The sequence below is a fragment of the Nerophis lumbriciformis genome, linkage group LG11 (assembly GCF_033978685.3).
Source record: "Nerophis lumbriciformis linkage group LG11, RoL_Nlum_v2.1, whole genome shotgun sequence".
Lineage (NCBI taxonomy): Eukaryota > Metazoa > Chordata > Actinopteri > Syngnathiformes > Syngnathidae > Nerophis > Nerophis lumbriciformis.
In genome coordinates this window covers 24,926,912-24,945,240 of record NC_084558.2, presented here as the reverse complement: position 1 = coordinate 24,945,240, position 18,329 = coordinate 24,926,912, and the positions used below count along the sequence as shown (strand labels likewise).

Sequence of the window (18,329 nt, the reverse complement as noted above, 5' to 3'; positions counted from 1 at the left end):
TCCTTCAAGTAAATAAAAAAAAAAAATACTTACCTGTGTGGTTTTAAGACGTGTAGCAAACGTGTACTAAAGATTTTATTCATCAGCGGTCTTTCATCTGTACAGTGACCCCATAATACAAAGGCATCATTAAAATAAGCAACCTTACAAACTTGTTTTGATGTTTTCTTAAAAAAAAAAAGAAGGGATTTTTTTTGTAATGTTAGGAATTAGGGTGGCATGGGTGCTCCTAAAGGAACCCGGGGCGGGGCAACGGGCGGCCTTGGTGGCATGGGGGGAGCTCTCTGGAAGCCAAAGGGAGGAGGGCGAGGGGGAGCGGCGCCGTAGCCCGGCGGAGGCATGGGAGGAGGGGGTCCTCTCATACCGGGGGGCACGGGGTGACCTAAAAGTGGCACAGAGAGAAATAATGTAAACTGTATAAAGTAAACGACAGCGAGGAGTGGACGGTTGCGTACCCATGGGTGGTCCGTAGGGGGCCCGGTGTGGCATGCCCATGGGCGGTGGAGGCATGCCGGGAGGTGGCGGTGCACGGCCTTGATTTGAGCCTGGAGGTGCTGGAGGTGGTGGCCCCATGCCAGGAGGCGCTGGAGGGGGCATTGGCATCTGCAGACCTAAGGGACACCGCAAGTGTTACATGTGCAAACATCACCATGGTAACACATTTCATACATGCTGAACATGTACCTGCATGCATGGCGCCGGGGAAGGGCGGCGGTCCGGGTGGATGCACGCCTTGTGGGCCTCCATGGTGCATCCCCATGTTGGGCGGCATGGAAGGCATGGACCCAGGAGGTGGCATGGGAGGGAATGCTCCAGGGGGGGGCATCCCTGCACGGAAAGAGGCTGCGGTCATGTTTAATAAGGAGCAACTTGATTACATAAGGCTTTTACCTGCAATCATCCCGGGCCCCATTGAGGTCAGGACCGGCGGCGGGACAGCCTGTGGCGGAGGGGCATCGGCGAACAGCTGATGAGGCCTGTCCGCCTGCGAGAGCGGGTTCTGGGCGGCGAGGAGTCGCTCGGCGGCAGAGCCGTGGCGCTCTCCTTTTGAGTCCTTTTTGAAGGCGTAGGACACGGTGATGGGCCTGTTGCACAGGTACTGGCCATTCATGGCCTCGATGGAGGCGTCCGACGCGTCGAAGCTGGCAAAATTGATGAAGGCGTAGCCCTTGGAGTTGCCCGTGTCAGGGTCACGCATGATCTTGGGTGTCTGGAGGATGACACCGAACGCACTGAACGTGTCGTAGAGGAGCTTCTCATCGATCTCCGGGTCCAGGTTGCCGATGAAGATGTTGGCGCCCACATCCAGGTTTTTATTGTGCGCCGACGCCTTATTGACTCGGATGGGTTTGCCATAGAGTTTGATCATGTTCATGATTTTGATGGCGTAGTCGGCATCTTCTTCACTAAGGAACTCCACAAAGCCATACCCTGAAACATGCAAAGATTGTCGTATCAGCTGCCAATTACATCACATAGTAGTGATGGGCGATATGGCCTAAAACAGGGGTGTCCAAACTACGCTCTGGCCTGCGAGGCATCACAAGTTTAATAAGAAGATTGGCTCACAGCCTGCTTTTGCCTGAAGTTGGTCCCCTGTGAATTTAAAGTACCAGTAAATGAAAAAACAAGTTGACTTTATACGCTTAATTGTGATTTATTGTATAAATTATACATATCCAATTCTATTTGCAATCCAAAAAATACAGCATAAAAACCACAAAATGCCACAGTTTCAGACGGCCATTTTGAATATTCCGCTCAGAATGTCTTTGGCAATTTCCGTAAATTCGGGGTGGGATGACGTCACGATGGGAACGCTTCTGCTCTCTAAACATATCAGCAGATCAGTCATATTGGAGATGAGCAAACATTGGAAAGAGATGTTCTTTTTTTATGCATTCTACAACATACATAAATAAATAAAAAGTCAGCTAAGAGGAGTCAATGGGGGCTCTCTATTACGCCCACAAAACTTTCTAAATAACCATACAAAACTATTTACATGACCTGAATATTGACCAAATATTAGCAATATTGTTAATATAAGCGCTAACGTAGACAAACTATTTTTAGCGGTGCATTGATAACAGAGCGCTAACTCCGCTGCTCCATCGTATCTCGGCTTGCCAAAGTTATTCTAGATTATAAATCATGACTTTCATCTGGATAATAGAACGATTCAGCCATACATATAGTAGTTGTTCATCTGTGCCAATCAATTTATACTCGGACATGGAAACAAATGCACAACAACCGAAGACTTGTGTCTGCAGGAAGCAACTTTTACGTTTAAACCTTTGTGTGAATGATGATTAATTCTTCATCTAAACGGGAACATATGAACACATCAGTCGTCATTGCAGTAAGAGCAGCGATCGTTTTATTTTGTTTGTTGTTTGTATTTCGTGCTTCACTAAAGCTGCACCTGTTTAGCACACAGCTTAGAAAACTTGTAGCCAATCCTCCTAATTTTCCGGCGAAAAAACATAAGGTTCTAGATCATCATTTGTCCCAAAGTAATCGTTAGCTCTCACAAAGTCCTCATGATTAGCATTGTTGTTGATGGGGAAGGGATCTGTGGTTCCTACCTCTACGTGTAGTATCAAGTGACTGACTGGCTTGCTCATTATCTCTCAAAATGCCACGGGAATCTCTGTGAGATTGATATTGTTTTGATCATATCTATTTAATCGTAAACTTTGCAAGTCTTTTGGTGTTATAAATTATATATATATATATATATATATATATATATATATATATATATGTACCGTATTTTCCGCACCATTAGCCGCACCTAAAAACCACAAATTTACTCAAAAGCTGACAGTGCGGCTTTTAACCCGGTGCGCTTTATATATGGATAAATATTAAGATTCATTTTCATAAAGTTTCGATCTCGCAACTTAGGTAAACAGCCGCCATCTTTTTTCCCGGTAGAACAGGAAGCGCTTCTTCTTCTACGCAAGCAACCGCCAAGGTAAGCACCCGCCCCCATAGAACAGGAAGCGCTTCTTCTTCTACTGTAAGCAACCACCCGCCCCCGGAAGAAGAAGAAAAAACGCGCGGATATCACCGTACGTTTCATTTCCTGTTTACATCTGTAAAGACCACAAAATGGCTCCTACTAAGCGACAAGGATCCGGTTCATGAAAAGACGCAATCTCTCCATCCGCACACGGATTACTACCGTATTTCACAGCAACTGATATTCCTGTGAACCGCACTGTGGAACGGGAGCATGTACGGTGAATATTCGCACCACAGGGAATGAGAAGTCATCCTTCACTGTGGTTCTAGCTTGCCATGCTAACTTCCACCCGTGGTGATATTCAAAAGGAAGACCTTGCCAAAAGAGACCTTTCCAGCCGGCGTCATCATAAAAGCTAACTCGAAGGGATGGATGAAGAAAAGATGAGCGAGTGGTTAAGGTAAGTTTAAGTTTACGCGAAGAGGCCGGGTGGCTTTTTTCACGCAGCTCTGTCCATGTTGATATACGTATGTTTGTGATTGCACATTTGCGTACATTTTGGGAGTGAACAGAGTTGTTAGAACGCTGGTTTTTAATATATTATTAAAGTTTGACTGACCTATCTGACTGTTTTTTTGACATTCCTTTAGCGCAGTTAGATGCGGCTTACAACATGGGGCGGCTTATTGGTGGACAAAGTTTTGAAATATGCCGTTCATTGAAGGCGCGGCTTTTAACCCAGGGCGCCTTATGGTGCGGAAAATACGGTAGCTTCAATATAGTGCCAATTTGTTTTTCCACTCTACTGGTACTTTAATCAAAGTGATCTTGCCGCCGTCTTTTGGACAAAGGTAGAATCGGTAATTGACAACCAGGAGTTTCATTTGGAAACATACTGAGCACAGCATCAATATATAAGACCCAATCCAAACAAGTTTTCTCACTCATAGTGTAAATTGACTTTAACCAACAAATAAAGTCAACTCACGGTCGCATATAATACACCTCATGCAGTGCTCATTGAACTTTGTGGACTATATAAAACCGGTTCAAGCACTAAATATAATTTAAAATTACAAATATATAAATTCACTACAGTGCTTGATGGGTGATATGCAAAACACTCTCCACATTTCCCCAATTTTGGCACATTTGATCTGTTTGACATTTCTGATTGATTACAAAACTTTAAGGAGGTCATCAGGGAAGTAAACAAGGCAGGAGACGAACTTTCACATACTGTTAATATTCAACGGTTTATCGTTTATACTTCATACTGCATTGTCATCACAGTCTGATGTGGTGGGGTTGTTAAAGTTGAAGTAGTTGAAGTTATATGACTGACGAGTCTACTGACAGATATAAGTTAGAACTTCACGCTACTTTATATTAGAATAACAAGAAGATAAAAAAAAGAAGAAGCGTATCGACGGACTACAATGGTGGACGCTCGTAAATTTTCAGGATTTATGCAGATCAGCGGGTACCAGAAAAAAAGAAAAGTTGGTTTTGCGTAATATTGCGAAACAAAACGGCAGGTAATATGTCTGCTGACGGGGGCCATTTTGCGGTCCTTATACACACACCATAGCAAAACTCGTACATCTGACTACGGTAGCCGTAATGCGCCGTCAATCCATCAAGCGGTGCGACTTCATAGCTTACCAAAGTCGTACTAAAACATTTTGACATATTTTTGAGCGCTGTGTGTAATGTTCTATGTTCTCATTGGAACATTTAAAGTTTTGGTGCTGCTTACTAGCACTATATTGCAGTCTACACATGTCTCTTACCGTATTTTCCGCACTATAAGGCGCACCGGATTATTAGCCGCACCTTCTATGAATTACATATTTCATAATTTTGTCCACCAATAAGCCGCCCCGGACTAAAAGCCGCGCCTACGCTGCGCTAAAGTGAATGTCAAAAAAACGCTGCGCTAAAGTGAATGTCAAAAAAACAGTCAGATAGTTCAGTCAAACTTTAATAATATATTGAAAACCAGCGTTCTAACAACTCTGTCCCAAAATGTACGCAAATGTGCAATCACAAACATAGTAAAATTCAAAATGGTGTAGAACAATAGCAACATAATGTTGCTCGAACGTTAATGTCACAACACACAAAATAAACATAGCGCTCACCTTCTGAAGTTATTCTTCATTCGTAAATCCTTCGAATTCTTCGTCTTCGGTGTCCGAATTGAAAAGTTGGGCGAATACGGGATCCAAAATGGCCGGTTCCGTCTCGTCGAAGTCACCGGAGTCAGTGTCACTGTTGTCCAGCAGTTCTGTGAATCCTGCCTTCCGGAAAGGTCGGACCACAGTTGTGACCGAAACTATCTGCCCAGGCATTTACGATCCACTGGCAGATGTTGGCGTATGTCGACCGGCGCTATCTGCCCGTCTTAGTGAAGGTGTGTTCGCCTTCGGAGCTGTGTGAAAAAAGCCACCCGGCCTCTTCGCGTAAACTTCCCTTAACCACTCGCTCATCTTTTCTTCATCCATCCATCCCTTCGAGTTAGCTTTTATGATGACGCCGGCTGGAAAGGTCTCTTTTGGATGGGTGGAAGTTAGCATGGCAAGCTAGAACCACAGTGAAGGATGACTCCTCATTCCCTGTGGTGCGAATATTCACCGTACGTGCTCCCGTTCCACAGTGCAGTTCACAGGAATATCAGTTGCTGTGAAATACGGTAGTAATCCGTGTGCGGATGGAGAGATTGCGTCTTTTTATGAACCGGATCCTTGTCGCGTAGTAGGAGCCATTTTGTGGTCTTTACAGATGTAAACAGGAAATGAAACGTACGGTGATATCCGCGCGTTTTTTCTTCTTCTTCCGGGGGCGGGTGAAGCGCTTCCTGTTCTATGGGGGCGGGTGAAGCGCTTCCTGTTCTATGGGGGCGAGTGCTTTCCTTGGCGGTTGCTTGCGTAGAAGAAGAAGCGCTTCCTGTTCTACCGGGAAAAAAGATGGCGGCTGTTTACCGAAGTTGCGAGACCGAAACTTTATGAAAATGAATCGTAATAAAGCGCACCGGGTTATTAGGCGCACTGTCAGCTTTTGAGAAAAATTGTGGTTTTTAGGTGCGCCTTATAGTGCGGAAAATACGGTATGTGTGACTACCATCTACCTAGACACTTATCATTACACCATGTACCAAACAAAATAGCTTTGAGGTCGGTAAGCACAACCAGAATTATTCCGTGCATTAGGCGCACCAGGTTATAAGGCGCACTGTCCATTTTTGAGAAAATGAAGGGATTTTAAGTACGCCTTATAGTTTGAAAAATGCGTTAAATAAAATGAAAAATGTTGATCTAACCATTGTAGTATCAACCATACACTGATACTAGAGTTGTGCAATAGACAACACATATGATAGGATATTGTTCTATCATGATAATGCATGTTGATGACACAGCAGTGTCTTGCAAGTTTGACAGCGACAAGCTAATGTTAGCATACACGTTAGCATGTACATATTCACCATACATTCAAATGTCAGCTCTTCAACATTCAAACCATTTAAACATTCTAACTATTACATCCGTTCCACGTTCCATTAGCATTTCAGTTCAGCATTGGAACATTCACATGCAATTTCTACAGAAATTGCTTCATCTAGTTGATAATGTTACACTGCCATCCTGTGTGTTTGTCTTAATATAATTGTGATAAAAACGTTTTTATTATTCAATGATCTTGAAAATGTTAAGTATAGGCTTTGGTATGACCAATTGCTTGTGACTTCTTCCCGGAAGTTAAATGAAGCAGTGATCAACCAATCCAAGATGGCTGTTGTGCAGCAAGCAATGTGCAAACTATCTGAGTATGCAAGGGGATACATCTTCCTGCAAAAAGCAGATACGAGCAAAAACTACCGGTAACTATGCAATGGAACAGATCCCTTTACTTAATCAAATTTGTCATCTGATAAAGGATTATCCGTTTTATATCAATTATCCATTTTAGTGAAAAAAACTGAGATTTTATTTGTAAGCCATATCGCCCAGGCCAAACTGGATGGAGTGTGTGCTACTTTTGTTGTCGTCTTTTGTAAAATCGTGCACTACTGGCTCTTCTTGATTACTTCTTGAGGAACTCTGAAAAAACTTTTATCCTTTGAGATTTGAACAGTTCGTACAGTCATAAAAAACACAAGCGTAGGGGCAATTTTCTTCGCAAAAGGCAAAATGGCGCCGGGTACTCGTTGAGAACAGACGGTGCTTGACCACTACGCACATTTAATAAACCGGACGTGGCGTCATTAAAATCCAAGCAACAGTGTCAGAACTAATAACCAAATTTGTACTAGTGTCCAAAACTAATGTAAAGTATCCAAACAACAGAAAAACAACTGCTTATTACATTTAACATAAGTATAAATAGAACATGTTAAAACAGAAACAGAAAATTAGCGTGTAGAATAAAAATAGGTTTGACAAAATAATACTACCAGTATCGATGCAATATGGTAACGCATATGTCAGCACCTTAGGAGCCTTTGTAACCTGCTTTGAAATGGTTATTTTAGCATTTACATACAAAATAAATATTGAATCTATCGTTATCATGGAAGGCTGCAATATATAATCAAAATATAGATTTTAGACCATATCACCCGCCCTTTCTTAACAGATTTTATACTCGGTATTGTTACTGTTGATATTTGCATCGATCCACCCGCCAAAGCTCCATTGTCGGCCAAACATGTATCGTTCATATGGTGCAACCTTATCTTGTATAAGTAAATATCAACTTACCTTGATGTTGTCCTGTCACCCTGTCTTTAGGCATGTGTGTGTTGACAACAGGACCAGCCTGCAAAAAAAGCTCCCATAATAACGGCTCTGACACCTTCTCATCCAGGCCACCCACATACACCGTGGCATCTGTGCAAATAAAAAAACACACACACCAAAAGTCAACTAAAGCAGCCACGCACAACCCTTTTTGAGCCCGTAGGCTGCCTTGTTTTGTCTCTCTGAAAAACATGTGGTCCAGAGCACATTCTAATCCAATTCCACCATCATTTAAAAAACAATAAAGGTAAAATATGAAATAATAATACTTACGGCTAGGCCGATAAAACGATATCAATGTATATCGCTATACACACGTAATTTATATCAATAAAAAATGTGTTCCATAAAGCATTGGATATACATGTATTTTGGTCGAAAGAAATAACACCTCCAAAGACATGCACCTGGGGATAGGTTGATTGGCAACACTAAATTGGCCCTAGTGTGTGAATGTGAGTGTGAATGTTGTCTGTCTATCTGTGTTGGCCCTGCCATGAGGTGGCGACTTGTCCAGGGTGTACCCTGCCTTCCGCTCGATTGTAGCTGAGATAGGCTCCAGCGCCCCCCGCGACCCCAAAGGGAATAAGCGGTAGAAAATGGATGGATGGATGGAAATTGAATAGAATGAAGCAAAGTTGTTAGCATGAACAATGGCACTCGCGGGGAAAGGTTCAGTCAGCAATGGGAGGGACAGGCTTAACAGCCAATCATGGAACAGTATCATTTATTATGTTTAGTTGCGCCATCTTGCTGTATCGCTGTTTATTTTCTGCATGTAGTGAGAAGAAAAACTAAAAATGAGTGCTGCAAAGAGCGGAGGAATTGTCGATAAAACAGGAAGTCCAGTCAACAGTGTGGCAGTTTTTTAGAATTTTTTTTCAAACGGATCGTAGTCCTTTACTGCCCTCACCTTTTCTCCTAATTCCTCACCCGTTCCCTATTCAAATGTATGGAAACCGGTAGGAGCTAATGTGCAGGACTGTATAGATAAAATAAATAACCAAATATAACAAATGTGCTACCGGTACTTTACAATAATAATTTCGTCCAATACTATTTGATTTATTATTACTGCATAACAAATTCATTTTCATACTTGAATAAGAAAAACAGACCAAATTAAATGTTACATAACCATAACTTCCTAACAGTTAACCTGCAAAAGAATTATTCTCGGGTTTCTCTATGCTTACATTTTCACACTTTGCACTATTTTGCTACAATTTATTAAGCATTTCTTACAAAGTCCTCGTTCCTGCAGCTTAAGTTAAATAGATTATTGTTAAGTGTTTAATGTGATTTTAGAATTCTGTTTACGTTGATTGTTTTCCATGTTTGTGTTGACTTTTCCTTACCTTTCTGCTTTGATAGCTACACTATATTGCCAAAAAGTATTTGGCCACCTGCCTTGACTCACATATGAAGTTGAAGTGCCATCCCATTCCTAACCCATAGGGTTCAATATGATGTGGGTCCACCTTTTGCAGCTATTACAGCTTCAAGTCTTCTGGGAAGGCTGTCCACAAAGTTGCAGTGTGTTTATAGGAAATTTCGACCATTCTTCCAAAAGCGCATTGGTGAGGCCACACACTGATGTTGGTCGAGAAGGCCTGGCTTTCAGTCTCCGTTCTAATTCATCCCAAAGGTGTCCTATCGGGTTCAGGTCAGGACTCTGTGCAGGCTAGTCAACTTCATCCACACCACACTAGGGATGTCCCGATCCAGGTTTTTGCACTTCCGATCCGATATTGTTTTTGCATTTCCGATCCGATACCGATACTGACCGATACTGGCCTATCCGAGCATGTATTAAAGTTTAAAGTTATTTAGCCTACTTAGCTGTCAGAATCATGTTGAAGAGGGCTTTAGTACTCTTGATAACAACTAGCCAGCTGAATTAGGGAAGTTTGAATAATACACAATGGTTGGTAACAAGAAACTGACCTGTTTATTCAAGGATAAACACAAAATAGACAAAATTATACATGACAAACTGAAATGGCATCATTGAACTAGGGCTGGGCGATATGGCCTTTTTTTAATATTGCGATATTTTAAGGCCATATTGCGATACACAATATATATCTCGATATTTTGCCTTAGCCTTGAATGAACACTTGATGCATATAATCACAGCAGTATGATGATTCTATGTGTTTTGATTGATTGATTGAGACTTTTATTAGTAGGTTGCACAGTGAAGTACATATTCCGTACAATTGAACACTAAATATAAGTTTTTCAACTTGTTTAAGTCGGGGTCCACTTAAATTGATTCATGATACAGATATATACTATCAGATATATACTATCATCATAATACAGTCATCACACAAGATAATCACATTGAATTATTTACATTATTTATAATCCAGGGTGTGAAGGGGGGCGCCGGATGTAAGTGTCAAAAAGACAGCCAAAAGAGTTTGATATGAGAATAAATCTAAAGTTAAAATATAGGGTAGAAATGCATCCATTTGCAGGAAATGTATTCTTGATTTTCAAAATTTTCTTTCAAGGCTTGCATGTCTACATTAAAACATTCTTCTTCATACTGCATTAATATATGCTACTTTTAAACTTTCATGCAGAGAAGGAAATCACAACTAAAAAAATCACTAATTTTTTCATACGGTGTTGATGTGGAAATTTTTGCCTCGGCATTTTGATGGTGTGGGCGTGTGGCACCGAATGGAGATAAGTGTCTCGACAGACGTCACAATATTTGAACAATGATGACGAAAACTGTTTTCTCTGTCGTGTCCGTGTGTCGAAAATTGTTATGCGCTTATTTTTTTATTTGATTTTGTGCGTGGCATAGATTTGCTATGCGCAGAGGACGCTTAAACAGTGCGCAATTGCACAGGCGAGCACCTTAGAGGGAGCGTTGCTCGCACGGCTGCGCTAGCATCACAGCTAACGTTAGCCATGCTGCTACCTCTCTGCTCCGCGAGGGCGTATGCGTATGTGACGTATGTCGTGACAGTATGTGACGTGTGTAAGAAGGTGCACTTGCTGTCTGTGAGAGGGAGACACAGGAAAGAGTGAGAAGAGCCTGTCGTGTACTGCCAGCAGCTAAAAGCAACTGCGTGAGAATTCACAGACCTGTGGATGTGTTGAAGGTGTGCTAGAAAATGCGGAACGGAAATTAGGGAGCAGCAGAAAAGTGGAATGTATTATTTAAATTGGTGCGTTGGAAAACACGGACCAGAGTTTTTTTTTAAACTGGATCTGGATCGGCATTTTCCCATGCCTTGCCGTTACGCAATTTTTGGCAAATATTGGCAGCCGATCCGATCCAAATATCGGATCGGGACATCCCTACACCACACTCTGTCATCAATGTCTTTATGGACCTTGCTTTGTGCACTGGTGCACAGTCATGTTGGAAGAGGAAGGGGCCCGCTCCAAACTGTTCCCACAAGGTTGGGAGCATGGAATTGTCCAAAATGTTTTGGTATCCTGGAGCATTCAAAGTTCCTTTCACTGGAACTAAGGGGCCAAGCCCAACTCCTGAAAAACAACCCCACACCATAATTCCTCCTCCACCAAATTTCACACTCGGCACAATGCAGTCCGAAATACACCGTTCTCCTGGCAACCTCCAAACCCAGACTCGTCCATCAGATTACCAGATGGAAAAGTGTGATTCATCACTCCAGAGAAGGCGTCTCCACTGCTCTAGAGTCCAGTGGTGACGTGCTTTACACCACTGCATCCGACACTTTGCATTGGACTTGATGATGTATGGCTTAAATGCAGCTGCTCGGCCCTGGAAACCTATACCGTGAAGCTCTCTGCGTACTGTACATGGGCTAATTGGAAGGTCACAAGAAGTTTGGAGCTCTGTAGAAACTGACTGTGCAGAAAGTCTGCGACCTCTATGCACTATGCAAAGTCACTGAGCTCCTGAGAGCGGCCCATTCTTTCACAAATGTTTGTAGAAACAGTCTCCATGCCTAAGTGCTTGATTTTATACACCTGTGGCCGAGCAAAGTGATTAGGACACCTGATTCTGTTAATTCGGATGGGTGGCCAAATATTTTTGGCAATATAGTGTACTTTTTTCCTGGTCCATAGTTTCCATAAGTCATTTGAAAATATCAATGATTATCAATATCGACCACTATAGCAAAACTTATATCGTGATACAGGTTTCAGCCATATCGCCCAGCACTTATAACACTGTAAAACACAAAATATATGCTGACTCGACCAACTACAAAGAGAGGATTGTCTCTCTTGGTTTGCCGTAGTTTTCCTCACTTCCATTTACAAGCACTTTTAGCCTGCTAAGCTAACAGTATCCACTAGCAAACTGTATGTATTGCGTCCATTTGCGAAGAACAATAAAAAGAATAACGAGGGTAGTTATGCATCATCACAACAAATACACACGAACATATTAGACCGCTAACAAGAGTTGTTTAGATATAGTGTTAAGAAAAATTAGCGGCGAGCAGCTAAGCTAACGACTCCGGCATGTGTTTGCGCGTGAACAATTATTAGCGAAGCAGGAAGCCTAGGGAAGCCAACAAAGAGTCTGAATGGCAGCCAACACTACAAACATTGAGGGAAGATAACAAATGCAAGCACTGAACAATAGCATTACCTTGGTTTCTTTCGGAAATCGGTCCCGCTGCCATGTTGAATGAACAACGGTGGGATGCCGTTTGGAAAGAAGCCCCGCCTCCTCCGGTGTCGTAGGCGGAAGTTGGAAATCTCTTTTTATTTTTGCCATTTAGTTTAAGGCGAAACCGAAATTCTCTCTTTAGTTTAATGATTTAAAGTTATGATAAACTCTTGGAATATTGTAAAAGTAGAAAAACCCTTAATTATCTTTATTGGAAGAATTTAAGTTGTTTTAAATAAGCCCACTATTGTATATTTGTGTGGATGCTCCATATATACGTACATGCATATGTTGTTTTAGACCAAAATGTATCTATTTATTGTGTGGATGCCACAAAGAATTCACACATATGTTGTTCTATTTACTAGTATTGTGTGAATGTCAATACATTCACACAATAAGATTCTAAGCCAAAAATGAATCAACCTATTGTTGTGTGAAAGCCTTGTAATTTATTGATTGTTTGATTGAAACGTTTATTAGTAGATTGCACAGTACAGTACATATTCCGTATAATTAACCACTAAATGGTAACACCCGAATACGTTTTTCAACTTGTTTACCAATTCATAGTAATTCAATATGGGCCTGCTGCTATGCAAGCACCCATTCACTCCATATTATTATTGCTTGGATAGGCTCCAGCACCCCCCGTGATCCTGAGAGGGACAAGCGGTAGAAAAAAGGATGGATGGAGTCAGTGTTTCCCACACATTCATTTATTTGTGGCGGCCCGCCACGAAAGAATTACGTCCGCCACAAATGGATTTTTCGGCTTTTGACTCGCTCGACTGCTCATAAAAGCAATGGATGGGACTGTATGTGAATGTTGCTTGTAGTTACACCTCCGGTGCAGTAGGTGGCGGTAGCCTACTATGCATTGTAACTCCGCCAATAGCACTTCATTCACCTGGTGGGCCAGAAGAAGAAGAAGAAGAAGAAGAGGGACGGACGGTGTTGTGCCAGAAAACGCACTCCTGACGCGGGAGCGCGCTTACGTCACTCGGTTGCATCACTCGTCTAGAAAAGTATATCTAACTCGGCTGTTGGCTGAAATCGCCTCTTTTTAATCGCCTCTTTTTAATCGCCTCTTTCGGCATAAAAAAGTACATAAAGTGAAATAATCCAAGTTTTCTTTACTTGTGCTTTACTTGTGGATGAATTAAAAATTGTGAGCCTTTAATGATTTCGCCGTCATTCAAGTGGCTGAAATCGCCTCTTTCGGCATAATAAAGTACATAAATGATAATAAATGGGTTGTACTTGTATAGCGCTTTTCTACCTTCAAGGTACTCAAAGCGCTTTGACACTACTTCCACATTTTACCCATTCACACACACATTCACACACTGATGGAGGGAGCTGCCATGCAAGGCGCTAACCAGCACCCATCAGGAGCAAGGGTGAAGTGTCTTGCTCAGGACACAACGGACATGACGAGGTTGGTACTAGGTGGGGATTGAACCAGGGACCCTCGGGTCGCGCACGGCCATTCTTCCACTGCGCCACACCGTCCCACATAAAGTGAAATTATCCTTACGTGTGGATGGATTCCAAATTGTGAGCATTTAATGATTTCGCCGTCATTAGATCAGATAAGGCGAAAACAATAACCAATTAATATTGGAATATTTGCTGTCCCGAAAATGTAGTATTGTCTACCTTGACAGCTATACTGTAAAGAATATGTACACCAAAGTAAACCTCTATATGTACTTTTTTAGAGACATCAAGAAGAACGAATGTTTGCTGCTTCATTCGACGTGTTGTCGTGATCCAATACTCGTATTTTAAAAATATGACATTTTCTTTAACTTTAAGGAGCTCATGGGTGGGGTGGGGGGGGGGGGGGGGGGGGTGCATTTCACACCTGCCACAGAATGCACCCCCCATCTATCTCTGGCTAGGAAGGTCCTAGAGACATGAAACTCACCCTGGTTACTCATCATAGCCCCCCCGGTATACACTGAAAACCATGTGATGATCGGACTACCAGAACTGGAGTTATGGGGGGGTGCATTTCCCACCTGCCACAGAATGCACCCCCCATCTATCTCTGGCTAGGAAGGTCCTAGAGACATGAAACTCACCCTGGTTACTCATCATAGCCCCCCGGGTATACACTGAAAACCATGTGAAAATTGGACTACCAGAAGTGGAGTTATGGGGGGGTGCATTTCTCCCCTGCCATAAAATGCACCCCCCATCTATCTCTGGCTAGGAAGGTCATAGAGACATATGAAACTCACCCTACGGCGAAATCATTAAATGCTCACAATTTGGAATCCATCCACACGTAAGGATAATTTCACTTTATGTACTTTATTATGCCGAAAGAGGCGATTTCAGCCACTTGAATGACGGCGAAATCATTAAAGGCTCACAATTTTTAATTCATCCACAAGTAAAGCACAAGTAAAGAAAACTTGGATTATTTCACTTTATGTACTTTTTTATGCCGAAAGAGGCGATTTAAAAGAGGCGATTTCAGCCAACAGCCGAGTTAGATATACTTTTCGAGACGAGTGATGCAACCGAGTGACGTAAGCGCGCTCCCGCGTCAGGGGGTGCATATTATGGCAGGGGTGCGTTTTCCGGCACAACAACTGACGGAATCAAAATACTCGCCGGCTACTTTTCATAATGATGGCGCTTCCTACGTTTCTACCTCAAACGTCCAAAAGCTGCTGAAAGCCTTGATCCAGGATGCCATGGAGAAAAAAACTTAAATGGTGCCTTTTGGCGACAGTTAGCAGCTTGGTGGCTCATAGCCGGCTAGCTAACGCTTGCTAGCGTGGTAGCATTGCTTCATTTTTACAGGTGTTATAGGTAGATACTAGGTTATAGCTGCATCGCTCGCGGCTCGTCATATATTTAACGTTAATCTGTGATTTCACCGAGCGTTTCACTGACGGTGAGCAGCCTGACGCTGCTTCATTAACACCGCCGCTGTTTGACTCGGGGGCCGGGGCAGACGCACGTAGTAACAGTCACGTGTTACAATACCGACGAGCTAACGTGTCCAGGTTATAACCATGTTGTCAATAAACACACATGGACTGAAGCTAAATTGTCCACTGTCCACTGCAGCATGTGAATGCAATGAAAAGAATAAAATCTGAGCCAACCATCTGTTAAAATGTTGTCCAGGTTAATGTTTTGGCCATTAAAAGCCCTTCATTTCAAGATTTCAACTGTGATCGGGCTTTAAACAGGTGGCTGACCTGTTCAGATGAGTGTAACTGCTACTGGTCAAATAATGTGAAATAGCATTTAATTTTACATGTATGCAATGCCATTTAAATGTAATTATAGATAATAATAATAATAAATACTGTGTAGTGTTGTAAATAGTCTACGGGAAGGATTTTAGTAAGATATAAGCCATGAGCACTACACAGCCAGAAAAAAACCTAGGCAGGACAAGTAAAAATATTGGGGCAAGTAGATTTGAGAAGTCAGGCAAGTAGAAAAAACCTTAACGTTGAACCCTGCATGTGTTGAGCTGCTGCCGCTTAAGGTTAGACGGCACTGTACATAGAGCGCTTCTGCTCGTTAGTAATAAATTCTAATGTTGGATGTTCACTCCTTCACACAGATGAGTATAGAAAAATATTTTCAACGGCCGAAAAGGGCTCGACTTGGAGAGGAGGTAGGCCTACAGTCCGGACCACAGGTGCGACCTGTTCAGCAGCAGGAGGAGGAGGAGGAGGTTGACTGACTGTGGCAGGACACCTCTGCCTCTGTTTCACTTCATGTTGCTGGTAAATAATATGGTTGTAGTAGTAGGCTAAAGTTAAATTATTTAGTATTCACTAATTAAAGGGGCAGAGCTTTAAGAGAAAAAAAGGGTGGAGTGCCATCTCCGGGTTGGGGAGGAGATCTTGCCCCAAGTGGAGGAGTTCAAGTACCTCGGAGTCTTGTTCACGAGTGAGGGAAGAGTGGATCGTGAGATCGACAGGCGGATCGGTGCGGCGTCTTCAGTAATGCGGACGCTGTATCGATCCGTTGTGGTGAAGAAAGAGCTGAGCCGGAAGGCAAAGCTCTCAATTTATCGGTCGATCTACGTTCCCATCCTCACCTATGGTCATGAGCTTTGGGTTATGACCGAAAGGACAAGATCACGGGTACAAGCGGCCGAAATGAGTTTCCTCCGCCGGGTGGTGGGGCTCTCCCTTAGAGATAGGGTGAGAGGCTCTGCCATCCGGGGGGAGCTCAAAGTAAAGCCGCTGCTCCTCCACATCGAGAGGAGCCAGATGAGGTGGTTCGGGCATCTGGTCAGGATGCCACCCGAACGCCTCCCTAGGGAGGTGTTTAGGGCACGTCCGACCGGTAGGAGGCCGCGGGGAAGACCCAGGACACGTTGGGAAGACTATGTCTCCCGGCTGGCCTGGGAACGCCTCGGGGTCCCACAGGAAGAGCTGGACGAGGTGGCTGGGCAGAGGGAAGTCTGGGCTTCCCTGCTTAGGCTGCTTCCCCCGCGACCCGACCTCGGATAAGCGGAAGAAGATGGATGGATGGATGGAGCTTTAAGAGACATTTTAGCTTATATATTTTATAAGATATATTTTTTGTAAGAACCACAATTAATAAATATATTTCAGTGAATAACTAATTGTTCAAATCTGTATATAAATATGTACATAAAATGTTGTAATTATATTCCCACTCCGCGTTCTTCTTGGTCATCGCCGCTGCCGCCACCGCCCCCCCGCCCGCCCGCCCCACGACCACACCACCACAAATAGATGCCTGTCCTGTGGGAAACACTGGAGTGGTGGACTTCACAGTTTATAAACTGCCACAGTCTATAAAATCCGCAACACCTCCCTGATACCGAAGTACATGTCAAACTACTTCCATAACGTAAATGACCGCCATAACCACAACACCAAAGGGAGCTCCACTAACCACGTTAAACCCAGATTCCGATCTAACAAAGGTCTTCACTCATTCTCCTTCTATGCCACATCAATATGGAATGCACTCCCAACAGGTGTAAAAGAAAGGGCATCTCTATCCTCCTTCAAAACCTCACTAAAAGAGCACCTCCAGTCAACTTCAACCCTTAACTAACACCCTCCCTTCCTCATCATACCTCCCCGGATTGTAAATATTCAAATGTAAATAATCAAATGTATATACTTGTTCTTATGCTTTCTGAGCTCACTATGGTCACCGCTCGCTGTACATATCCTACCAAGTGAGACCTACACTGTTACAATGTCCATTTCTCTGATGATGCATTTGTTGATGACTGAAGTGCTGATATCACCCTCCAGCGAGTTAATCCATTTTGGGGGGAGTTGAGGGGATGATTTAATTATGATGCGTTCAAGAGTCTTACGGCTTGAGGGAAGAAGCTGTTACAGAACCTGGAGATTCTGCTTCGGAGGCTGCGGAACCTCTTTCTAGAGTCCAGCAGTGAAAACAGTCCTTGGTGGGGGTGGGAGGAGTCTTCGCAGATTTTCTGAGCCCTGGTCAGGCAGCGGCTTTTTGCGATCTCCTGGATAGGAGGAAGAGGAGTCCTGATGACCTTTGTAACCTCTTGCGTTAGGCTAACTATTCTAACTATACCAACAGTTAGTATTTCAAGATTCATAATACATCTCAGTACAGCATCAGCTCTTCAGCTCTCAAACCATTTTGGACCTTTAAACTTTTTCAACTTTCAAACAGTTTCTACATTCCATTAGAATTTCAGTTCAGCGTCAGCTCTTCAACATTGAAATTGTTTCAACACTTAATTTATTCTTACGTCCATCTTGCACACACACACACACACACACCCACACACACACACACACACACACACACACACACACACACACACACACACACACACACACACACACACACACACACATTTGTATTGTTTCTTTTGTTTGTTTATATAAAGATGTTTGTACTGCCCTGA

The 18,329-nt window shown here is 43.0% G+C and overlaps 1 protein-coding gene across 1 annotated transcript; it reads right to left on the bottom strand.

The window, feature by feature from the left end:
- Nucleotides 1-62: 62 nt before the first annotated feature.
- On the bottom strand, nt 63-12,498 carry sf3b4 (splicing factor 3b, subunit 4). The gene is made up of 6 exons (XM_061966127.2): nt 12,392-12,498; nt 7,738-7,866; nt 892-1,431; nt 685-843; nt 456-611; nt 63-382 (listed from the first exon to the last, which is right to left on the bottom strand). Exons 1-6 carry the CDS (start codon nt 12,423-12,425, stop codon nt 210-212), a joined length of 1,191 nt encoding a protein of 396 aa, XP_061822111.1. The 5' UTR covers nt 12,426-12,498; the 3' UTR covers nt 63-209.
- Between the last annotated feature and the right edge of the window lie 5,831 nt (nt 12,499-18,329).